Source organism: Lathyrus oleraceus, chromosome 7 (assembly GCF_024323335.1).
Source record: "Lathyrus oleraceus cultivar Zhongwan6 chromosome 7, CAAS_Psat_ZW6_1.0, whole genome shotgun sequence".
NCBI classification, from domain to species: Eukaryota; Viridiplantae; Streptophyta; class Magnoliopsida; order Fabales; family Fabaceae; genus Lathyrus; species Lathyrus oleraceus.
In genome coordinates this window covers 184751962-184778721 of record NC_066585.1, presented here as the reverse complement: position 1 = coordinate 184778721, position 26760 = coordinate 184751962, and the positions used below count along the sequence as shown (strand labels likewise).

At 36.1% G+C, this 26760-nt stretch overlaps 1 protein-coding gene across 2 annotated transcripts; it reads right to left on the bottom strand.

Moving 5' to 3' along the window:
• Positions 1 to 23220: 23220 nt before the first annotated feature.
• Positions 23221 to 26604, bottom strand: LOC127102073 (disease resistance protein RPS5). 2 transcript variants are annotated; one of them, XM_051039488.1, is made up of 3 exons: positions 26532 to 26604; positions 26040 to 26304; positions 23221 to 25834 (listed from the first exon to the last, which is right to left on the bottom strand). In XM_051039488.1, exons 2-3 carry the CDS (start codon positions 26277 to 26279, stop codon positions 23393 to 23395), a joined length of 2682 nt encoding a protein of 893 aa, XP_050895445.1. In that variant the 5' UTR covers positions 26280 to 26304; positions 26532 to 26604; the 3' UTR covers positions 23221 to 23392. The 2 variants fall into 2 exon arrangements, with proteins under 2 accessions (XP_050895445.1, XP_050895446.1); XM_051039489.1 differs by lacking the exon at positions 26532 to 26604 and having other exon boundaries at positions 23221 to 23507; positions 23760 to 25834; positions 26040 to 26522.
• Between the last annotated feature and the right edge of the window lie 156 nt (positions 26605 to 26760).

The window sequence follows — 26760 nt, the reverse complement described above, 5'->3', positions numbered from 1 at the left end:
CAAACATAAATAAATGAATGCAATAAATGACACAGTAAAAGCAACAAAACCCTAATCTAAAAAGTGCTAGGAAGACTCGCTTAGGGAAATTGACCAACAAGAGGTCAACTTCTCGGATATTCCCCAGCAGAGTCACCAGCGTCGCATTACGCGATAAAAACCGGCGGAAGAAACGAAACAACAAAGCCGCCACCTGCGTTATTTATCCCAAAAGAGGGAAAGGAAAACATCGAAGTCAGTAACCCTGGAAAAGACATGGTCTCGCGACATGAGAAAGATGGGATCGGGAGTCCGTCGGTTATGCGAAGGGAAGGTATTAGCACCCTACGCATCCGTCGTACACGATCACGGGATCCACGCACAAAGAAAGGAATAAGGTTGCTAAACACTGATCAAACAACACCCACAAGGGCTGAAGGAAACACAGGAAGACAAAGGAAACCGGACTCGGCAGGATATCGCATCCTGGGCCTACATAGTCTGTCAGACACAGACATCAGAGTCGATGTATGTTCGGACAGGGGAAACGTGCTCGCTAGGATGTCGCATCCTATGCATACGTATCTTCTCGAACGAGAGAAGAATCAGAACACTCATAGCTCGGCTAACGCACACCAAACAAAACACAAAACAGGAACCGACTGCCAATCGCTGGACTTACGTCAGACTCCACACAAACAGACAAACACGGAAACCGAATGTCAATCGCTGGACTTACATCAGACTCCAACCAGAAAACAAGACATAGGAAACCGACTGCCAATCGCTGGACTTATGTCAGACTCCAACACACCCAAAGGGTTGAACAAGGCAAAGGGCGCCCGGAGAGATCAGCTCATCTCCTGCCTATGTACCTCATCTGGTATGAGGATCAGGGCGACGTAGTTCCCCTAAACCGGGAAAAAGAACTAGCCTAACCAGATACAAAGGAGACACAAACTACTAGGGAGACTACGACTCGAGCCTAGAAGTTGTCATGCATCATAGCCCTATGTTGAGGTTTCTATCTAACTTGCACAGGAAGCAAGCTAACCTAAACCTGACTTGCACAGGAAGCAAGTCAACCTAGTCCTAACTTACACAGGAAGCAAGCTAAACTAGACAACACAAATACACAAGCAAATAGCACACACTATATGCAATCAATGGGCTCAATCAAGGTTAGGTTTTAGTCAAGGGGTCATATCAACCTCGACAAACAAATCAACTGGAAAAGGGTGATGTTAGCTCTTAACCCTAACATTGAGAGTTAGGGTGAAGCAGATGAAATAGGAAGTGAGGGGTGTGCCTCACAGCTCTTATCCCTGGCCTGGGAGGGCTTCAGACAAATGAAAGTGTGGGAGTTCAGAAAGTAGGAACTCTTTTCCACAGATGACTGACACTACCTGGATCTTGGGTTAATATCCACAATGCATCAACACAAGGTGTGTGAGCAAAGTGGATGACACACTGAGTAGCAGGAGATGGATTACACATCTCTTGTATCTGCCAATGCCTCTTCACTTAGGAGGTCTTTGAATGTACAGGGCACAACATTAAACAAACACAAGCATTGCCTCTTAAGGAGGACTTCAGACAGGTGCCTGCCCACATAACAGGACAGGTCTTCCAGACTACATGAAGTCAAAGAGTATACCTCAAATGGTTAAGCAACCAAGCAAAGCAAAAGCAAGTTCAAAATGAACTTAAGCAACTAATGTACCTGAAAAAATTCTAACCCAATCAGTATACAAGTCCAACAATCAAATAGACAGTCAATATCAACAGTCAAACCCAATAAGCAAAGGCATAAGCCACAAGTCAATCTCAAATGAGTTAACAACCCTACAAAACACACAATGTTAGTAGTCAAAGGCAAATATCAAATGCTCAAATGATGGAGCATCATGAACCATATAACTTGGATGTCCAACCTAAATCAAAGCTCAAACATGAGAGGCAAACCACTAGGTCAAAGCCTAGGGTCAAAGATGGAGAAAAAATTTCAAACAGAACATGAAATTCAACATGAATCATCCTTAATCAATCAAGAACACAATCCAAAAGGTCTCATGTCAATATCATATACCAAAAGCATTTCATGAACCAAACATGGCAAGGTATGCAAGTTGTGACCACATTGTGACATCAGAATGAACAAATGCACATTAATTCAAAAATGATTCAAATAATCTCAACAAAATTCATGAGTAAACAGGACATACAACATGATCACCACACAAAAAATTAGAGACATTGGACATCATTAAGCATGGCAATCAAATATCATAAGTCAAAACAAACACAATAGGCACATGTGTGACACCAATTGTCACATCAACTTAGCATAGGCATCAAACAAAGATGGATCATGGTAAAGACCTCAAACCAAAGCCAAAACAGCATTTAACATGTCTAGAAATAGTGTGCAAAATTTCACATTCATTGGATAAACCACAAGCATTTCACAATCAAATGAAGTTCAAAGCAATTTAAAAGCTCAAAAGTGACCATCCAGAATGAAAAATCTCAATTAAATCAGAAATGATTCCAAAACTTCCACCAAAAATCATGAGCAATCACAAAATTCATATCAAGCATCATACAAAAATCAGGACATTTGGAATTCATTTGGCGTGGCAAACTCATCAATCAATTTGAACATCACAAGGTGTGACACAAATTGTCACACCAAATTAGGAAAATCATAAAACAAAAATGACAATTGATAAAAATGCAAACTCACCACCAAAATGTCCAGCAAGATGTCTAGTTATAGCATGCCAAATTTCATGAGCATTGGACAAGAATCAAGCATTTCACAAAGGATATGGCAAGGCAAGGTCAAAGGCATACATGTTCACAAACCCTAGCACAAAATATTTTCCAGCCAAGCACAATTTATGAAAAAGTGATGATAAAAAACTAGAGGACTCAAAGATCATGTTGCAAAAAATCCCATAATTTTTGGATCAAAACTCAATGAGTTATGAATTTCTAAAGTTTGGAATGAAGATGAAATGGAAATGTCACAAATGAAATGAATAAATTGAAATTACATTATTTAATTTGAATTTGGAATGGCGCCAAGGGCAAAACGCCCCGTTTCACTTAAGTTTGGCCGGTCAACCAAAGTCAGCGCGCACCCAGCCAATCAGATTGCAAGCATGGGAGTTAGCACGGACCAATCACGAGTTGCCCTAACTTAAACACATGCAAACCCAAAAAACGTTTTCTATGAATTAAAACCGTGGCCTATTGCAACAGTATCGTCTTCTCCATCGTGTTCAGCATGAACAGTGACAAACTCAAGAGCACCAAGAACAATTTTCTCAGAAACCACAATTAAACATATCATCATGTAGATCTTGCTTCATACATCACAAATCCATATTCAATTCATCAAGAAACAACAAGGGATGCATGGATCGAAGCAAACGAGTTTGTCATCAAAAATTTCAATCAACCATAACTAGCTCAAAACAGCACCAATTCCGTCGAAATTTATATCAGCATCATCACTAAACCATGCTCTACATGAATATCACAAGGATTTGCAAAAATAGGGAACTCGAATTCTGACTTGTTGAAGAACAGAGGTTGGATTCAACTTGCTTCAAGGCTTGTGAAGTTCCAGAATCCTTCTATAATGCTTGTGGATGTGTTTGGAGGAGAATTTGGATCTTAATTGCACACGAATCCAGCTCACTTTGAAATCACCATTGATGCTCAAGCTTGAAGAATGCTTTGATCCTGCACTGTTGGCTTCGATTCCACATGTAATCCTGCTCAAAAACACCTCAGCAACAAGAATTAAGCAAGATGAATGGATGTTGTGTGAAGAAAATGCAAGAAAGTTTGAGAGGAAGATTTGGAGTGTTTGAGATCTAGATCTGAAAAAGTGATTACTGTTAGCTGAAAACAGTTATGATTTGTGTTATATACTTCCTCTTAATCATGCTTTTAATCATGTTTAACCAAATGGTAAATGGATTAGCAAAAAAGAGGTGCATATGCAAATTAGCAATTTCACCCTATGCATGAAAATGCATGGTGAACAGTACACGAAATGCATTTGATTTCACTTAAAATTTCATTTTAGAGCCAATGGAAGTGGTGGAATGTTCAAATAATGCATCAATTTTAAACTTCACATTTTCCCTCCAAAAATCAAGTGAAATACCAAATATTCATGTGATCACAATTCATGAAATGCAATTCATGATTTGGGAAGTAGAAGTCAAGAGAAGAATTTACAAAAAAGAGCCACTTGAATTGGAGCTTTGGTTTGAAAGTTATGCACATTTGAAGTTCAAACCACACTTGGCCAAGATTAATCCATATCTCTTCAACCATACATGAGAAATTCATGATCTTGGACTTTTTGGAAATGGGAGAGAAAGATCTTAAACTTTAATGTGGGACAAAATTTCATTTGAAACTTTCTTGATGATGTAATCTTGAGTTGAAAACCTTTCCATTTTTGGCAAATTCAAATTACAGGTCACCTGCTATTTTTTGAAAGTCTTGATCTGACCTCAAATCCTTCAATATTGATGTTTTAGATGTTAAATGAGACTTGTTCACACATGATTGAGGCATCTCTAACCATCTCCCACCTCCAAATCCATAGTTGAATTGACAGTTGACTCCTGTTGACTTTTTAGGGTTTCAGATGATTTGCACATGGACTGATGAGCTTTGAGCCTTCAACCTTTGGCCAAATCACTTCAAAATGATCCTTGGGTCATATGAACTCAATGGAATCACCCTAGGGCTTTGATCTCATTGGAAATGCTCTTGCTTGCTTTGCACAATTGAATCTCCTGACCAGAGTCTTGCCTGATGACTTGATGTGGACTATGCAATGACAATGCAAATGTTAATGACCTAGAATGAAAATGTATATACAAATGGGAGGTGCAAATTTGAGGTGCTACAGATGTTCGTAACATCTCTCTATCCTTTCCCATTCATTTGTTGATGTCTGGTCACCTCTCCGTTGGTGTCGATAAACGTTGAGTTTTTTTCCTATTCGTCCGTTGACGTATAGCAGTATTCTTTCCCCAGTTCATCTGTTGATGTCTGGTCACCTCCCCGTTGGTGTCGATAAACGTTGAGTTTTTCCCATTCGTCCGTTGACGTCTAGTTGTATCTCCTTCCCCCAGGTCATCCGTTGATGTCTGGCCACCTCTCCGTTGGTGTCGATAAACGTTGAGTTTTTCCCATTCGTCCGTTGACGTCTGTTTGTATATCGTCTTTCCCAGTCATCAGTAAATGTCTGGTTTATTTTGATTGATGTCGGTAAAACATCATCTTTCGATGTCGGTAAACATCGAGTCTCATCCCAGTCATTGGTAAATGTCGGGTCTGGTTTCCTTCCTTTGATAAAAATCAAAGATCCCCAGTAGAGTCGTCGGTAACGTCTTGTCTGGTTCCAGTTGCAAATATCTTCTTCCCCCCCCCCCCAGGTGGAGACGCCATCGGTAAATGGCCTCATTTTGCTTCGATATCGGTAAATATCGAATGCCCAATTTAGCCGCCATCGGTAAATGGCCTCACTTTCTTCGATATCGGTAAATATCGAATCCCCAGTCGGAGCAGCCATCGGTAAATGGTCTTGCTGAAGTTGATATCGGTAAATATCAAGTTGCTTTGAAGCCACCATCGGTAAATGGTTTTGTTTCCTCTTAATATCAAATTCCCAGTTGAAGCCACCATCGGTAAATGGTCCTGCTTCTTTTGAATGTTGTTTCCCAGCAGCCATCGGTAAATGGTCTCGCTGAAGTTGATATCGGTAAATATCAAATATCCAGTTCCCAGCTAAGTAACCATCGGTAAATGGTTTCGCTTTCCTGAAGTTATTGTGCAGCCGCCATCGGTAAATGGTCTGGCGTTTTCCTTGTATTATATCCCGCAGAGTGCAAATTTCTACGGTTCTTTGGTATTCAATCCCTGTTTACCTTGAAGGTCTGACAGCCGTTGCTCTCATCCGTTCAGGTTCCCTGTTGATTGAATAGGGGCAGCTATAGCACCTCAAATTTTCACCTCCCATTTGTATATACATTTCATTTTTAGGTCATTAACATTGCATTGGCATTGCATAGTCCATTGCATATCATCAGGCAAGACTGGTCAAGAGATTCAACTGTGCAAGGCAACAAGAGCATTTTCCTTGAGATCAAAGCCCTAGGGTTGTTTCATTGAGCTCACATGACCCAAGGATCACTTTGAAGTAATTTGGTCAAGTGTTGAAGGCTCAGAACTCATCAGTGCATGTGCAATTCATCTAAGGCCCATGAAAGTCAACAGAAGTCAACTGCAAGGTCAACTGTGGATTTGGAGGTGGGAAGTGGTTAGAGATGCTTCATTCATGTTCAAACAAGTCTCATTTGACATTTCAAACACTCACATTGAAGAATTTGAAGTCAGGTCAAGACTTTCCCAAAATAGCAAGTGACCTATAATGTGAAGTTTCCAAAAATGGAAAGGTTTTGGACCAACTTCAACTCAAGATTACATCATCAAGAAAGCTTCAAATGAATCTTTGTCCAACATGAAAGTTGAATATCTTTCTCTCCCATTTCCAAAACATCCAAGATCATGAATTTCTCATGTGTGGTTGAGGAGATATGATCCAATCATGGCAAAGTGTGTTTGAAGATTCAAATGAGCATAACTTTTGAACCAAAGCTCCAAAATGAGTGGTTCTTTTTGCATTTTGATCCTCATGACATGTACTTTCCAAGCATAGCATTACATGGCATAAATTTCCTTTGCATAGGCATGTGCTTATTCATGAAGATTTGTGAAGAAAATTTCATAAAACCATTTTGGTTGATCATGAGCATACAAAACCAATTCAAATGTGTGCATGGGCTTGTTTTAAGTATATTTGGATCAAGTTTGTGTACTGTTCACGTGGCCCTTCATGCATGGAGGGTGAAAATACCAATAAGTGAAAACACTTCATAAGTTGCTAATCTCATTTGCATTTGGCCTAAACATGATTTGAGCATCATTAGCATGGCATATATATAGATAATCATAACTGTTTCCATCATTAAGACACATTTCATATCTGAATTCCAAGATTCACAAAAATTTTCTCTTAAACTTTTTTTCAATTTCTTCACACATGAACACTTTCTATTGATTGATTCATCCTCATGAAGCATTTCTGAGCCAATTTGGACGTGGAATCAAGGCAAATCGTGGCATATTGAGCTAGATTCAAAGCTTGAAGCATCCATGGCATTTGCAAATTAAGCTGGATTCGTGTGCAATTGAGCTTCAAATTCATCATCAACTACCTCATCGAGCATTGTGGAGAAGAATTGAGCCATTACAAGCCTTACATCACGTGATTCCAAGTTCTGTTCATCAAGAAGGTCAGTTTTCGAGTTTGATTATTTTGCAAATTATTAGGATATTCATGTAGATCATGGCTTGGTGATGATTCTGATGCAAATTTTGAGTGAATTGGTGTTGTATTATGGAAGTTATGCATGATTGAAGTTTGAGTGTTCAAGTTTGATTTCTTCGATTTGAGTGATATGTGTTGTTTTTGGTTGATTCATTGTTGGATCCGTGCTTACCATGAAGAAACCGGTTGAATTATGGTATTATTTGTGATTTCTGGAACATTTTTTGGTTTTCTGGAAAATTCAGATGAAGATCATCATGATCTTCATCTTCAACCTTCGAAACTCATGCAATTTCCAGAATAGCTATGAAGTTGCTACCATTTTGCTACGAGATTTTGAATTAGCTACGAAATCTGGGCGCACTAGGGTTTTAGAGCCAAAACGCAGTCGTTTGGTTGGGGCGCGCGTATTCAAAATTGTGCTGAGTTCGAATCCGGCTGAGGGACTTTTTCAAATTGCAATGCATTTTCCACCTTCCCTCCTTTATTTGCCATGCTTGTTCATTACATTTAAATTTTTTTTTCTTTCAAACTTCCAAAAATCATATAAAATTGAAAAATGCTCCAATTGATCCCCAATTTTTTGCTATGTGTTCCTTATCCTGTCTACTTTTTTATGATCATGAATTGCAAAGTTGTGCCTGGCTTAAAAAATGATTTGTCCTAGGGTGATTGAACATGTATCCATTCATGATATTGCCTTGCTCTCTCCTTCATAAAATGCTTGTTTCTTATCCAATCGCTTTGAAATTTTGCATGCTAATACTAGACATGTTGATGAACATTTTGGCTTTGGTTTGATATTTTTCTCATGATCCAATTCTATTTCATGCCTATGCTAACTTGGTGTGACAATTTGTGTCACACATGTGATTGTTTGGATTGTACAAAATGATTGCCATGCCAAATGATATCCAATGCCTCTGATTTTTGTATGATGATCATGTTATATGTCTTGTGTACTCATGAATTTTGCCAAGATTATTTGAGTCATTTTGGATTTGATGTGCATTTTTCTTCTTGATGTCTCAAATGTGACTAGCTTTTGCATACCTTGCCATGTTTTGCTCATGAAATGAATATGCTTAATGATTTTGATGTGAGACTTTTTGATACTTATTCTTGATTGGATAAGGTTGATTCATGTTAAATTTGAGGTTCTGTTTTGACTTTTTTCTCCATCTTTGACCCTAGGCTTTGACCTAGTGGTTTGTGGCTTACATGTGGGCTTTGATTTCAGGTTTAAACATCCAGGTCCATAGTTGATGATGCTTCCTCATTTGAGCATTGATGTTTGCTCTTGATTACTAACACTTGTGTGTTTTGTAGGTTGATGCTAACTCATTTGAGTTTGCCTTGTGGCTTGCACATTGTGAACATTGTCTGTCTGTTTGTTATTGCCTGTTGATTATTTGTCTGTACAGTTGAACTGATTGGTTTAGATTTTTCACAGGTACCTAAGTTGCTTTGAGTTCTTTTGAACTTGCTTTGCTAGCTTGTGGTTTGCTTACCACTAAGGTATAACTCCTTTGACTTCATGTAGTCTGGAAGACCTGTCCTGTTATGTGGGCAGGCACCTGTCTGAAGCCTTCCTTAAGAGGCAATGCTTGTGTTTGTTTAATTTTGTGCCTTGTACATTCAAAGACCTCCTCAGTGAAGAGGCATTGGCAGATACAAGGGATGTGCAGTCCATCCCCTGCTATTCAGTTGTGTCATTCATCCTGCTCACACTATTGTGTTGATGCACTTTGAATATTAACCCAAGCTCATGTTGAGTCAGTCATCTGTGGAGAAGAGTTCCTACATTCTGAACTCCCACACTTTCTATTTTGAGTCAAGCTCTCCCAGGCCAGGGATAAGAGTTGTGAGGTCTTATCCTCACTTCCCATTTCATCTGCTTCACCCTAACTCTCAATGTTAGGGTTAAGAGCTAACAACACCCTTTTCCAATTGGTTTGTTTGTCGAGGTTGACATGACCCCTTGACTAAAACCTAACCTTGATTGAGCCAATTGATTGCATATAGTGTGTGCTACTTGTGCTTGTGTTTGATGATTGTGCTGTTTAGGCTAGCTTGCTTCCTGTGCAAGTTAGGATAGAAACTTTAACCTAGGGCCATGGTGAATTTACATGATAACTATTAGGCTCGAGTTAGTCTCCCTTCTAGTTTGTCATTTCCCAGTCTCTGGTTAGGTTAGAAGTTCTTTCCCTCCGTAGGGGAACTACGTCGCCCTGATCCTCATACCAGATAAGGTACGTAGGCAGGAGATGAGCTGATCTCTCCGGGCGCCCTTTTACTTTTTCAACCCTCCTGTGTGTGTGTTTGTTGGTTCGGAGTCTGATGTAAGTCCAGCGATTGGCATTCGGTTTCCATGTTTGCCTGTTTGTGTGGAGTCTGACGTAAGTCCAGCGATTGGCAGTCGGTTTCCTGTGTGGGTTTTGTTTGGCGTGCGTTAGCCGAGCTACGGGTGCTCTGATTCTTCTCCGGTTAGAGAAGATACATATGCATAGGATGCGACATCCTAGCGAGCACGTTTTCCCCTGTCCCGAACTACGTCGACTCTGATGTCTGTGCTTGACAGACTACGTAGGCCCAGGATGCGATATCTTGCCGAGTCCTGTTTCTTCCGTCTTTCTGTGTCTGTTTCCAGCCTTGTGCAGTTTGTGAGCAGTGTTTAGCAACCTTTCTTCTATTCTTTCTGAGCGTGGATCCCGTCGAGTACGACGGATGCGTAGGGGTGCTAATACCTTCCCTTCGCATAACCGACTCCCGATCCCATCTCTCTCTGGTCGCGAGACCATGTCTTTTCCAGGTTTACTTCGAGCGTTTCCTTTCTCTCTTTTGGGATAAATAACGCACGGTGGCGGCTCTGTTGTTTCGTTTTCCCGCCGGTTTTTCGCGTAATGCGACAATGAGCTGATGTTAATTATGAATGTTTGAATGCACATGAATGAGTATGAATGAGGGTAGATGGATATCAAGTTATAGTCCGATGAAAAAGCGAAAAGGAGGGCAAATTTTAGGGTGTGACAAGTATCAATGAGCCTAATATATGCACTAGGAAATCTAAAACTTAATTCAACTTTCTAATAATATATAATAATAATAATAATAATAAAATAAGAAAAAAGATGCAAAGGGGAACACCACCCCTACTTCCTGATTCCATGTAATCTTGTATTTACAAGAGAATTATCCTTGGCTAATGGTATTAAGGCCTGTGGGGTCGAAAATAACAAAGAAAGAAAAAAAAACCAAAATGAAGCCCAATACATTCCAATGAAAAACAGAACTAAATTTTCCTCAGTTTTCTTCTTGAATTCAACATACTCCACAAACACAAGCAGCAACAAAAAAACATACTCTAAAATTAAGACAGCCTATCTCCAACATTTAGCTATGGTTTCAACCTTAATGTCGAACGGAAATAAACCGCAATATAGAATGATTTCCCCGATAAAAACAACAATACTACTTATTTGCGACAAGAATATCGGTATCACTGTTTTATAGGACCCAAACCGCAGCACAACTCGCACAAATAAGTATTGGAAACAAAACTCAAAGTTGCAATGTTGTTTTAGAGTCGAACGCAACCACGTAAAGCAAAAAACAAAAATAATGTAATTACCAAAACAGAACAACAACACTCACATGCCATTATGTAAATTATTATGGCGACTCGAGAATCATAAATTAATAGCACTAGGATAACAACAAATACACATCAGGTGCACCGCTTCGAAGACAAACAATTTTTGATGGTAAAATATGGAATACGGTAATGAAATTCGTAACAATTTGTAAAAAACAAACGCATGATTTTGAGCCAAAATGAAACAGCATAATAGATATGTTTGAAAAAACTCGAGATCTTTACCGAAACGCGGATTCCTAATGCTACAAGTTGTTGTTGCGTCTGTCAATATTTTCACTGAGTTTGATTGTCGTGTTATGAGTTGGTGCCTTCACTCTGTGTTATTGCGTGAACGTCGATGCGTAAGCATGCTACCATGATGCGGTTGTTGTTGCGGTGTTTGATTTCTGATAAATATTCTATAAGCTCTAGCAGGAGTGATCTTCATGCATTTCCTATGGGACCACCCCTTACATATATCGCAGTCCCCCCAAAAACACTCGCCGGCATTGTAATTTCTACCGCAGGTCCCGCAGAGAGCTTCATTGTGCTCGTCTTCCTCGTTTTAAATACGCGGTGACTATGGCTCGTCGGTGATGCTCATAATTTTCTGGTGACGAAACTGTATCTTGAAGTGGTGGCTCGGCGACCTCGTGGCGATTTACGCACTGTAGTAGACGATGCATTTGGAATTTGCGTGAGGATTGTGTGAGGGTTTGCGGATGAATAATGCTATGTCGTTGTGCTGTTTTATGTAGGTGGATATTGGTTAGATTGTGTGTGTTAGATCAATGAGAACATGATGTAAGGTGGTGAGTATGCACTTTGCAGATGGAGGGAGAAGTTTGTGGTTTGTGTGTTGTTGGAACTTGGAATGAAGTAGCAGGAGGTTTTGTTCTTTTGAAGGGAAGAAGAAATGGTATATGGTAGAGAATGAGGGACTTGGATATGAGATAAAGAAAGAGTATTAGGTTGAAGATGGAGTGGGGTGAAGGAAGATTTTATGAAGTTACAGCGGAGAGAGTTATGTAATGTGAGTGTGTATGTGCCTCCACAATGAAAACTCTTTTGTTTTTTCTTTCAAAGCTCTGAGCTTCTTCTTTTTCTTGTTGCAGTAGAGAGAGGGACGTGAGGGATATCTTTTGTGTTTTTGTCCGTTGGAGTCTTTATTATTTTTCTTTTTGTCGTTTTTGGCTCAGAGAGAGACGTTGGAGTGTGAGAGAGTTTTCCCTTCTCTCCTTTCTAACCGTTGGCGTGTCCGAAAGAAGAAGACATATTTTCCATTTTCTTTATTAATTATGTAATTAATTTAAATGCTATTTTTGATTGGATGATAGAAATGAACACAGATTTCTAATGGGGAGGATTGATAAATTTGAATTGATGGCCTGGATCAATTCAAAGAAACACACCAAGAAGCACATACTATTTTAAATAGGTTCAAATGCATATAATGTATTTTTTATATGATTTAATTGATTTAGAACAATTTAAACCAATTGAATCAAATAAAATTCTCAACTTCTAAAATGAGTATGATAAAAACAAAACAAGGACATGGAAAATTCTATTTATTTAATCCGAATATTTTGGTGAAAGAATAAAATTAAAATAAATAAAAATGAATAAAAGTCGGGCGAAAACTTGCTCAAAAAATAAAATCGGATGCATGAAAATGATCAGTGCGGAATATACTTATTGAAAAAATACAGCGTTTCTTTAAATTTTGAAATAAATTTTCACCGGTTAAGAGGCTCAGGCGGATCAAAATGCAACTGAAACAGTCGCTGAAAAATACAAAGAGCACACCAGGTTAAACTACACGAACCGTAGATTAATAATACTGGCGTCTGCGATTTTAATTTCGAAACTCTTTATCTGCTGATTTTGTCCGTACTTGAGGAAAGATTCAATCGATTTGTCTGTATTTTTAATAAGTTTATTTTGACAGATATTTCGAGTATTATTAATGATAAAATACATGGTATGCTGTACATATGATGTAAATTGAAAATTAAATCGAATTTATGAAAATTTAAATATGCTCGGAAAAAATTAGGGTATGACAGTTGCCCCTATTTAATTACCTCAAACTGGAAAGTAAGAATGACAATAGTCTTCGTGCATTCGCGGTGGGAGATAATTAAATACAAAGAGACCCGAATTTTGTCCTAGGAAATGCAAGGAAGAAAATGCGGTGAGAAATAGTAAAAGACATTATCCTAAAGTAAAATGGAACATACAAGACTTTCTAGGAGTCGCCAAAACAATATCTTGGACATCACAGTCGAGATATGTTAGTAATGGAATGACATCCCTAGCTAAATCTTAAGACTTTTCCAGGATGTTAGAATAGTATACAGGAAATCTGGCATGAGACTCTTCATTTTGATGAAGCAACATCTCAAACAGTAAAAGTGAGATTCTCTGTATCGAGTCGAAACATCATCTTATAAGATAGAATTAAGATATTCCAGCAAGGGAAAAAAATACCTTAATTGAATCTAAGACTCTCCGAGGATATTAGAGCAGTATCTCTAAAAAAATATGAAATGAGACTCTTCATATTGATGAAGCAGCATCTCAAACAGTAAAAATGAGATTCTCTGTATCGGGTCGAAACAACATCTTATATGATAGAATTAAGATATTCCAGCAAGGGAAAAATACCTTAATTGAATCTAAGACTCTTCGAGGATACTTAGAGCAGTATCTCTAAAAAAATAGAAAATGAGACTCTTCATATTGACAAAGCAGCATCTCAAACAGTAGAAGTGAGATTCTCTGTATCGAGTCGAAACAACATCTTATATGATATAATTAAGATATTCCAACAAGGGAAAAATACCTTAATTGAATCTAAGACTCTTCGAGGATACTTAGAGCAATATCTCTAAAAAAATCTGAAATGAGACTCTTCATATTGATGAAGCAGCATCTCAAACAGTAAAAATTAGATTCTCTGTATCGGGTCGAAACATCATCTTATATGATAGAATTAAGATATTCCAGCAAAGGAAAAATACCTTAATTGAATCTACGACTCTCCGAGTATATTAGAGTAGTATCTCTAAAAAAAAAATCTAAAATGAGACTCTTCATATGAAGCAACATCTCAAACAGTAAAAATGAGATTCTCTCCATCGGGTCGAAACAACATCTTATATGATAGAATTAAGATATTCCAGCAAGGGAAAAATACCTCAATTGAATCTAAGACTCTTCGAGGATACTTAGAGCAGTATCTCAAACATATAAGTGAGATTCTTCAGATAAATGAAGCAGTATCTCAAACAAATAAATGAGATTTTTCAGATAAATGAAGCAGTATCTCGACTGTTCGTCTGTTGGGGGAAATTTTTAAGAAAGGACTCCTTTTGAGGGAGATTTACTAGAAATGCTCTGCAGGGGAAAAAGCTCATAAGAGACTTTTTAGGGTAACCTCTGCTTGGGGAACAATTAATGCAAACGGGTGATGGTGATGAATCGACATTGTAAATCCTTTTACGTTGACAGTGTACAGTAATTAATCCATATATATATATATATATATATATATATATATATATATATATATATATATATATATATAATTTAAATATAATAATTATTCAACAAATTTAAAAAAACAAAATTCTTATAATAAAAACTAGAGGAAGAATGTTGTAAGATGTTATAGCACATGATATCAATAGAAACTATATGTGAGGTTTGGTATATTTGAGCGATTTTGCAAAGTTTAATTAAGTGTGTGTTATATTTTTTTGGGTTTATGCTTTATTGGGCAAATGTAATTAGGAAATCACCGTAATCGAATGCAAAACACATATTTTGATACCAAATATGCCGCTTAAATATTTTGCTGAATTGAAATCATCCTTAATAAAGAGAGTATCTAATCATTCTAATTATGTTGGGACCAATAGCTATCATAACCCATAACTTTTATTCATATATATATATATATATATATATATATATATATATATATATATATATATATATATAGGGGGCTATACCAAAACTTCGAATAAAATAAAATTGAAGAATATTATTACGAAAAATGTATTTTGAATAACTCAACTTATCTCTCGAAAACTCTTCCTTCATGAGTGGGGGACTTGTAGTCCATCAAAGTGTTGAAGCAGTCGTGTGACTATAGTTTGTGAACTTATCTGCATAGGAGTTAATTTCTTTAGAAACATGTGAATATGCAATGTTCAACCCTTGAATTAGGTGGAATGAAGTCTTGCACTCGACACTTTCTTATTCTTCTTCTTTTGTTGCCTCGTTACTACTAATGTAGTGTTATTCTTTTTTTGTCTCATTTTCCCATACAATAGTTATAATTTGTAAATCTTTTTGCACCACCTCAAGAGAGTAGATTGTTTTGGGTATAAATCATACAAATTCTTGTATCTTCAAGGGTATTTAAGACAAAGTCATACGAGCTTCTGTTATTGATAGGTTCTTTACTCATCTTGCACGCGTCTTCATGGGTTTATGGCGATCCTTGAATCTCCTATGTCTGTTCCCTCAAAGTCAGAACCAAGACTTATAGATCTTTGTTGACGCACAAATTTTGGTTCTTAGATGTATTTATTGCCACCATATTCCCGTCATGATCAAATATCTGAATTAATTCTAAGTGTTCTAGTGTTGTATTCTGTTTCACCTCATGATTTGTATTAGAAGTTTCTACCTGAGTTGCACTTGCATTATCCAGTTCTACATTGGTGCTTCCTGCGTTGTCCTCAATATAATATTCTTTCACAAATTTAGCCATCACATGTTTTCCTTTTTGCTCTCTTGAGTATCCATTTGTTCCACAAATTTAGTTGTTCCACTTTTATTTTGCGTAGTATATGTATTGCATAATTGTTTCTGATATTGTTCTCTCGTGTATCCCTTTGTTCCACAAATTTAGTCATTCCACTTTTATTTTGAATAATAATAAGTGTTGTGTAACCGTTTCCATGTCCCCCTAAGCATCTTTTTTCACCACAATTATAGTTGGCACAAACTTATTTTGACTATGAATTGCATTATTATATCCCATATTATCTGCAATGATAACTATCGTTCCACAAAGTTTATCACCCTCTATTACACGCTTTAATAGTAGCAACTTCTTCCTCATGTGATGCCTGTTTTTTTCTTTATTTTGTTACAAACCTTTATCGAGTGGCCAATGGTGAAACAATAGGTTCATAAATTTGGAAGCATCTTATAAGAAACATCGACGTAGAACGCAAACCTATATCGTTCCACCACTATATAATGGAAGATAAGATGTGAAAGATCTACATTCACTAACTCGCATAATGACTGAAAGCCTATTTTTATGTTAATTCATCATTTATCAATTGTGACCCGATTACTTAAGCAATTTCAAATAGGGTTCGAGACCTTTAATATTATCGAGGAAGGTTATAAAATTTCACCCATGATTGAACGTGCGTTTATATTTGGGTGTATAGATTGAAGTCCGGTTCCCACTTTGATAACCTAGGCAAACCGTAATGTGAAGTGTACAAACCTATAGATAAAGCCTTTCTTTTGTTTTCTGCAGCTCCAAAATGGAACACATATAGACCCTTGCAAAGTGGGACGAGTCCCCACGGTGCAAGACCTTTCTAAATTAGCATCATCTTTCTTATTAAGTCTCTTGCTGTGAAAGGAGTATCCCTTTTCCCCATGATTAAATTACCATGAAGATGGTTTTCACATTCTTTCACACCTTTGTTGTATCCCTTTGTGTAACCTTTATGCTAATTGGCTTTAAAATCTAACTACATTGGACAATCATTGCCTTGGAGTTTTTGACTATCTGCAAGAAAGATTAAGGTTTAGGAACACTTGTGGCAGTCTGAAAGGTGTGTTTTGGCAAAGTCATGCACTTTCATGTGTTGTGGGTTATCCCTCATATTTAGAGTGGCTCAAATGAATGTGGATTAGTAACCCGTGTGTGTGTAAGCCTTTGTTATTATCCAACAAAGAGGAATAAGGTTAACATGTGAAAAGAAAAAAAGAATAGAGAAGAGTGAAAATCCCAGCAGCTACACCAAATCTCGCAACCCAATTCAGCACATACCAATTTTATGAGATCTGAGTTTGTGCGCAATTCAACCGTTGGATCGTCCTGAAATTTTGGCACAATGCTCGTCACTCATAGGAGTACATTCTTAACAGTGGAGATCAGATTCCGAGCATTTTAAGTCTGTCTGACGAGTCTATTTGTGAGTTGAAAATTTCTTGGTGTTTTTGGGTTATTTGTCTCTTTTGATTCTTGTTGAATTCTAAGATTGATTGTAGATCTTGATGATGTTTATGTATTTATCTAACTAGTTTTAGAGAGAACCTTGTGTGCACTCATTGTTGATTATAGTGGAGATATTAAGTGGACTACATGTCCCGTGGTTTTTTACTCCTAATTAACAGAGGTTTTTCCATGCTAAAATTGTGTTGTGTTATTTGGTGTATTTTGTTAATTGTCATTGCATTTGGTATTAGAGAGAGATTATGTTGTTGAATTTTTCCATTGCGTTTGTGATTTCCTCCTAACAAGTTGTATCTAGAGTCGTGGTTTGATTTATGTAATGATGGAGATGAAAACGTCTAGGATGGTGAGTTTGAATTGATCCAACTATAATGTTTGGAAAGGGAAGATGGAAGATTTGATTGATGTTAAAGGATTTCACTTGCCGGTTTTCTCAAGTGAAAAACCCGATGGAAAGAGTGATGAAGAATGACTTTGTTTCATAGACAAGTTTGTGGTTACATTCATCAATGGATGGATGATAATGTTTTGAATCATTTGATCTCGGTGAGTCATGCTCGCTTTCTTTGAACTAACCCTGAGGAGTTGTATGCAAGAAAGACGGGGAACAATAAGTTTTTCTTGTTCAAGCAATTGATGTCATTGAGGTATAATGATGGTTCCCCCATGACCGATCACTTGAACACTTTCCAAGGGATTCTAAATCAATTGTCGGTGATGAATCTTACTTTTGATGATGAAATTCAAGATTTGTGGTTTCTTGGTACTTTGCCTAATTCTTGGGAGACTTTTAGGATATCCTTATCTAACTCTGTTCTAAATGGTATCATCTTGATGAACTTGGCTAAAAGTAGTGTGTTGAATGAGGAGTTGAGGGGTAAGTCACAAGGTTCTTCTTCATATTTCAAGGTGTTGGTTACAGAATCGAGGGGGAGACATCAAAATAGAGGTTCAAGTAATCACAAGAAGACTGTAATAAATTCTCTAATATTGAGTGTCATCATTGTGGGAAAAAGGGATACATAAAAAAGTATTGTCGACAGTTGAAAAGGGAAAACAAGAAGAAGATCTACAACAACAACAACAAAAAGGAAGGTAACAATAATGAAGATGTTGCTATTGTTGATGATTTCTTTGTTTTTTATGATAGTTATGTAGAAAATGTAAATCTATCATGTGATGAGATGGATTGGGTGGTTGATAGTAGTGCTTCTACTCATGTAACCTCTATCGCACCGCGAAAAATACAGAGTCTCCACCGAACTTTATTTATTCCAAAGAAAATAGAAAATATCGATAAAACACTTAAAAGAAAAGAAGATGGTCGTTGCAACCAAATTCGGGTTCGGGAGTCGATTATGCAAGGAAAAGATATTAGAACTCCTCACATCCGTTGTATACAACGGGAACAGTTTTGATTGTTTTTGCATGAATGAGTGTTATTATCTAAAGGTTACTTACGATTGATTTTAATTAAGGGGGAAATAAGTTTTTAATTAATGTCGCGCAAAGATTTCAAAATCCTGTGCTTAAGTATTCTTATAGTGCAATAAAAAAATCAGAGCCTCAAAGTTTATGGGGTAGAAAATGAGTCTTTGTTGGTCATTTTTATTCGATGATGTTAATGCTCATGTTCTAGTAGTTAAACGTTGCTTGTATACTCGTACGTGGGAGGTTTAAGCATTGTTTGTATTGAGGCAGAACAAAAATGACATGTTCTTTATGAAAAACCTTTTGAATTCCCTAAGGCGGAGAAAATTGAATTTGATTGGTTGTGATTGATTTTAAGTTGAAGACAAGTATCATACCACAAGCTAAGTACGACCGGTAATCCAAGTACTCGGGACCTGAAAGGACAATTGCATCCTGACCTCTCTCTTTCCTCCCAAAAGCTTTTGTTTATGAAATTTGTGAGGCGAGTTTAATCGTTGGTACTTAGAGGGAGACAAGAATCTAACCACATGCTAAGTACGACCGACAATCAGAATACTCGAGAGCTGAAAGGGCAAGTGCATCATGACCTCTCTTTTTCATCCTATGAGGACCGAATTAAACTCGTTTATTGTTAAGTATTTTGAATTTATTTTCAAAAGAAGATCTTTAGTTTTAAATGGGCAAAGGAAAAGACATGAATATGAGAGAATAGGAAATGGTACCAAAATGGGGCTCGAGCATAATGTGGCCGTGCATTAATTTTTCTATTTTCTAGGGTTTTGAATGTGAAAGGATTTAGGATTGATTTAATGGATCAAGTATGGGTGCAAGTCTTAAGATCTAATTCAAATCTAGTGATCAAGGGACTTGTGATCAATTAATTGAATAAAAACCTAAGGGAGTATGCAATTTATTTTGAAAGATTAATTAAATAGTCTTAAATTCATTAATCTAATTAATTGACCAAAAGGAATTTAAACAATTAAGTAGATCAAGACAAATGAGATTATGCAAGATATAAGGTCAAGCTATCAAAGAGGCATAAAAAAATCAGATGATATTCACTCTAATTTTCTAATAAAATTTAACTTAATCCTAATTATTCAAGAGAACTAATGTCCTATTTTTATTACAAAACTAGATTAATTCTAATGAAAATTAAGTCAAAATAAACTCTATTTTTTTTTGTTGATAAAAATGAATCCATAGTTATCATCTATTCCATGTTTGCAGTAAAAGTGACAACATCCTAATATGGAGAATCCAAAGTGTCATTGTTCACCCCCTCTAAGAAATTGAATACTGATTATTAATATGATACAAACCATAAACGGTTAACTAAGAGTTATTTCCATGTTCTTTTGCTAAAAAGGAAAGACAGAAACAGGGCACAAGAAACCTCTAATCGAAATGGAAAGATATTACAAAAGTTCGAAATGGATTTTGTACCAACGATATTTTTGGCAAAGCAACCGTCTCTAATTTGCGGCACTCACATTATAGCGTAGAATAAATTACTCTTGCACAATGCAGCAACATCACACACATAATAATAAATTAAGTAGGATGAACGGTTTTGGTTCGGTATCAAGTTTGGATTCAGAGTTCATCAATTTCGTTTAGGTTTTGATTTTTGATTAGACTTTGTTCATGATTTTCAGGTTCCAATTCAGTTTTGGTTTTGCATTGTTTCTGTATCGACATAATTATTATAGTTTGATGTTTCGTAATTTGCATATCAAGTGTTCTGTGAATTGCTTCAATCAAGTTTTATTTCTCGTTTGGTTTGTTACGATTCTATTATGAACTCCTTTCACTTCTGTTTTTTTCTTGATCTTTTTGTTGTGTTGATTATTGTTTTGAAAATTCAAGGAGAAAGTTTTTTGTGATCTATGACAAAGTTGGATTTTTGTCTTAAATAAGTGATTATTCTAATAAACTATTTCATACTCTATGTCTAAACTCTACACTAATACAATGCATAATTCAACGCTATGCAAAACTATGGTATGTTGATTTTTGCAATTTTCTAACTACTTGAAATTGGATTTCTTTTGTTTAAAGAAAAAAGTGCTTATTAAATAAGTTATTTCATAACAGTGACTTAAATTAATCAACAAGAATCATTCAACAACTCATGGCACTGGTATGGAATAAAAGAGTTGAAGAGTTACCTTCAGAGCGGATTGTTTTCTCCGGTTAAAGGTTGCTAACGGAGTGCCGGAGAGAAATCCGGAAAACTTCAAAGGTAAATCTTTTTCGCTATGCTTCCAATAATTTTCAAGTTTGATGATTATTTTTGATGATGAATGAATATAGAAGATGAATCTTGAATGTAGAATATTGATGAATATACTTGAATCTTGATGAACTTCGGATGATGACTTTTGATGATAATGAATTACTGAAACTTGATGATTGACTGAAATTGGTTTGTGGTTAAGTTCCACCAAATTTAGAACTTCAATGTGAAGTTCTAAATGGTATTGAATATGAGCTTTGGTGATGGTGAGGGAGTGAAGAAAAGAGAAAAAAATGGTGTAAAATGGTTAAAGGAGTTAATATGAGTTAAGTCTGAAATTTTAAAAAATTGCATGTTTATATAGATTTTGTAAATGAATGAGCGTCATTGGATAGTGATCAAAGTAAGAGGTTTATCAATGGTTGGAAATTAATCTAAGACTTAGTTGTGGATCACTAATTTCAACTCTTGAATTGATTGTTATGAATGGTTATGATTGAATGAAAATTTAATTGAAAATAAAATTTGAAATTTGTGTTAGTTTGGTAGTTATGGTAGTTAAGAGTTAATTATGTAATTGAATGGTTGTGAACGCATAGCTAATTAGAGACAAATGATGTTTGGTTTTTGCAAAAGTATTAAGTTGGAATATAAGATAGAAGGTCATTGGTGATTATGCACGAAACTTGGAATTTTTGAATGTTTTTATCTTTGATTTTTTGCCACTTTTGTCATGAATTTTTGCTGAATTATCCCATGACTTTAAGTGCTTTTGAGAAATGATTTTGTGTTGAAAAAGTGCACTTTTGAATAGTATAAACTTATGAATCAAATTTTGATTTTTTGGGCATGAATCAATGTTGGAAAGTGTTGAAAAAATAAGTATTGAATTTAAGGAAGATTGCAGAATTTCCTAAGTTTTCTTGAGTTCTTCATGATTTTTTTTATTGCTTTTTGATGACTTACGCTTATGATTCATGAAGACTAACTTGATCCCAATTTTCTTTGTAGAAAAATGAGCATTGTAGTGGAAGAATGAACTTGAAGCAATATTGGAAAGTGAAGAACAAGCCATGGGAATGAAGCTTGATGGAAGATAGAATTTGTTGGAAATTAGCATTTGTAACATAATCATGACATAAGTCATTTTTTATGAATAAATAATGAATCTTTTGATTAAATGCTTTTGAAATAGGTCTAGGGATATCCAGGAGTCAAAATCGAGTCAGAAACATTCCTTCGCCCGTGTCTTTGAACTTCATCCCTAAGAAATATGACAAATTCCCTAGGTCGGACATTTCAAACTCTTGCATTAGCTTCGTCTTGACTTTACTTATCCCAACTTCATTTGCACCTGTAATCAACAAATCATCTAATACAAGCATATGATGATTCGACTGACCCTGTCTGCATCGTTAACATACATTCCATGTACAGAGACACACTTCGTGAAATCTACTTCGATCAGGAAGCCATCTATTCTCTTATTTCAAGCTCTTGGAGCTTGCTTCAAGCCATAAAGAGCTTTCCTCAATCTATACACCTTCGGCTTATGCCCTTTGATTTTGAATTTTGGTGGTTGACTGACATAGACTTTTTCCTCCATAGATCCATTCAAAAATGCTGATTTTACATCCAACTGATGTATCTTCCACCCTCTATATGTTGTTGTCGACACAACAATTCTGATTGTCTCCAACCTTGCAACAGGTGTGTAGACTTAGTCGAAATTAATACCAGATTTTTGTAGAAAACCTCTCGCCATTAATCTTTCCTTATACTTGAAATTTTTTCCATTCATCCTTCGTTTCAGCTTGTAAATCCACTTCACATCAACTGGCTTCTTGATTGACTTTCCGACAAGCTCCCAGATCTTATTCTTCTCGATTGACCCGACTTCTTCTTTCATGGATGTGTTAAAAGTGTATAATTTATCTGTCTTGGTTTTATTTAATTTCCATTACTAATTTTAGTTTTATTTTTACTTTGTTTGTGAAACTTTGCACGATTGGTGTAAACTTATCAAATGTATAGAATTGTCCTTCAAAAATTACGGGGTTATTGTTTATCATATGTCCCCTTGTCTCTATTTACATCCGCGTTTGGTTGTTTACTTTGAAGCATAAAAATTAAGGTTATGTTTGGAAACTTTAGTTCTCATGTGAAAAGTAACTTTTAAATCTACGAAAAGCAAAAGCTACACACATTAGCTTTTTTCAAACTTACGGTGAAAAATAAATACATACATTAACTTTTCAAACTTACGGTAAAAGATAAATACATACATTAGCTTTTCAAACTTACGGTGTTTCACTTGGATATCAAACATAGGCTAATTATTCAATCACAGCTACTAATTCCTATTTCTATTGGTTACCAATATTCATCAGTGTCCTAGTCTTGAAATTTAGGACGTAGTAAGTGTTCAATGATTGTGTCATCCCACTCTAACTTGTCCCACCACTCGGTATCTCCTACGATTGCAACCAAGTTGTTCTTTGATGCAAAGCTGGAGTTTAAAGGAAGCTTCCTCAGATTGGGGCAATCTTTTACACGAATACGTTTTAAGGAAGGAAAAGCCAATGCTCTTTTGTGAATGCTCACTAGCTTTGGAATTTTTGAAAGGAGAAGTTCTTTAAGATTTATGAACATATTATCATTCTTAGATTCTGAGCCAACATCTTCGTCATTGGCTTCCTTCACGATATGTTCAACTGACAAACAATAATAAACACCAAGATACTCGAGAAGTGGAGCATACCTCAACCAGGTCAAATGAGTAATTGAAAAACAAACAGCTATGTGCACTTCTCGAAGCTTGCCAAGATGGCACTTCTGTGTAATCGATGAACCATCCACAAGGCTGTATTGTCCTGAAAGATGTATGTAGTCCAAATGAGTCATTTCTGATATGGATGCTAATAATGATGACATTTCAACTGTGTCTTGCTCCATCCAATTAAGCTTAAGATGTCGAGAGCAACCTCGTAATCTGGTGGAGCGAAATAGTCTTTGCACACTAGTGAAGCTAGTTAATTGAATGCCCAGTTCCTCCAAATTTGGTAAGGATTCCAGTTTCTCTAGTAATGAAATGCCTCCTTGTTCAATAACTGGAGATATTCTGCTATATCTAAACACCTTTAATTGTTCAAGACTTTCTATCACTGCCAATGGAAAAATATTTATAGAAAAGCCATTCATATATTCCATAAGGAATACCCTCAAATTTTTCAACTTCTTCAATTCAATCGGAAACGAAGATACTGATGTTCCAGAAATGTTAAGGAACTCCAAGTTGATTAGCTCACCTATTTTAGGGGAGATTACCTCAAGAGATGTAGTATATGATAAATCCAACACTCTCAACCTTTTCAATGATTGGAAATTTGTTGAAAAAAAAGGATTATGACGGACAAACAAGTATCGAATGCTAAAGAAAAGAGTGATGAGATTTGGACAAGCCAGAAAATTCCAATTTTCATCTAAACTCTCTGTAATTATTATTGAAATCCTCTCTATAGCATTCAATCTTTTAGAATCCATTTTTGACATGGAAAATACTTCCCCCTGAACTAAAACTTTGTCTTTGTTTTTGTCTTCATCTCGAGCTAACCATAGTGCCATATCTCTAATCACATCATGCATCTTAATTATCCTATTATTCCTCCAACCAAAATGAAAAGATTCGATACTCTCTTCTAATAGGCATGAAAGTATTAATTTCTCAACAACAGACTTCCCTTGGTTGTACATATCATATATACTGATATCATCATAGAGAAATCCCTCAGCGATCCATCGATCAATAAGGTCATCAGTGTCTATTTCAAAATCTTCTGGGTATAGTGCACAGTACAAGAAGCAGTTTTTATGCGCCTCATCAGGAAGTTTGTCGTAGCTAAACTTGAGGATATGAAAAACTTTATCCTCAAAATCTGAGGCTGTCCAATGAGAACTCCTCAAGTTATTTTTCGCAACCATCCAAGCTTCAAAACTGCCCACTCCAGCCATGGCACTTCCCACAGTGATTAATGCTAGCGGCAATCCTCTGCATTCTTTAGCCATTTCACGCGCTAGCTTTGGGATCTCTGAGTGACATTTTAAAGTCTCATCACCTACTTTCTTACAAAACAAATCAAATGCTTCTTCATCTGATAAACATTCCACTTTGAGTTTCTTCTGAGCTTGCATTTTACCACACACATCTTCAGATCGTGTTGTGAACATTACTTTTGATTTGTTATTTTTTTCCGGATCAGGAACTCCTATTGCTTCTAGTTCTAGCTTTCCCCACAAATCATCTAACATCAGCAAAAACTTTTTTCCTTTTAACCGGTCATAAATCTTTGATACTCTTTGATCTTGAGTACTTCTATTCCAAAAACCTTCCTCAATTCCTAATTTATTGCTGATGTCATTCATTAACTTATTGATATCAGAATCTCTAGAAACCACTATCCATAACACTAGATCAAAACTATGCTCCCTCGTTCCTAATTCATTGTGAATTCTTTTCATAAGGGTTGTTTTTCCGGCCCCACCCATTCCATATAAACCGATTACACCAACAGTGTCATCCTCAAGAGAATTCCATACTTTGTGGACCATCAAGTCTAAGCCTATAGTCTCACTAGAAGGCATCTCATCTATAGGTTTAGGTGGTTGCTTGAGAGCAATCTGCATATTACCAGCTCTAGCAAGAAGGCCATTTACCTCATTGAGCCTCTTAACAATTGTTTTCCCTAACTTGTAGCTTGACACAATGTTCTTTGGGCAATAACCATTCAGACATTGGTTACTTTGAACTTCTTGAGAACTGGGAGTATCTTTCATTTTCTGTTAGAAATACAGAGTCATGAGCATATGAGGCAGGAAGAAAATTTAGAAAAATGTCATTATGTTCCAAGAAATATCATCCTAACTAAACTATAATAAATGTCGGTTTTGGACACGGACATATATTTTCCAATTTCCAAACTTGAAATTCAATGTATGTGATGTAGATTAAAGTCAAATAAAGAAAAGCTAGTATGAAAAATACCTCTTCAAGTTTTAGAAATTCATGTAGCCAACCAATCACTTCGTTTGTTCTTTTCATGAGTCCTGTGCTCTCAGCTCTATCAATTTCTGTTTGCACATCCTTTTTCTTGTTTTGAAGATCTTCCCATTTTTCCATCAATGATTCCAGATTCTCCTGCAGCTTATAAACATAGGCAGCTTGTGCATTTGTGCAACTGAACAAACTTTTAGCAACTTCCCATATTACACCCAACGCTTCCATGGTTTTCTCAAAATATTAATTAAGGCTAGCGAGAAAAAAGAAAATCTGAATGTTAGACTTGTATATATAAATATGTGTTGTGAACAATAAAAAAGAAATTATTCAATTAAATATATACACTCTCCCCGTCGTTATTATAAGTTTAGTATATTTGACCATTAATATATCTCATTCATATAAATTACATAAACTAATGATGAAATATATAAAAAAAAGTTATTTATAATAATGATTGATGGGTGCATTTCATACCTACGATGAAACTCTTGTGTGATTACTTAATTGGACGCCTATGACAATATTTATAGAACATATATAGCTTAAGATTCTTTTCTAAAGTTTAGAAAGAATTTTAGTTTTGGTTTTGCTTTGGTTAATGATATTGAATAATTCTATATTAAAGTGAAGCAAGGAATAAAAAAGTTAAAGTAACCATGAAAATTGTAATAAGGAATAAATGATGCTTTTTGTACCCTCTAGC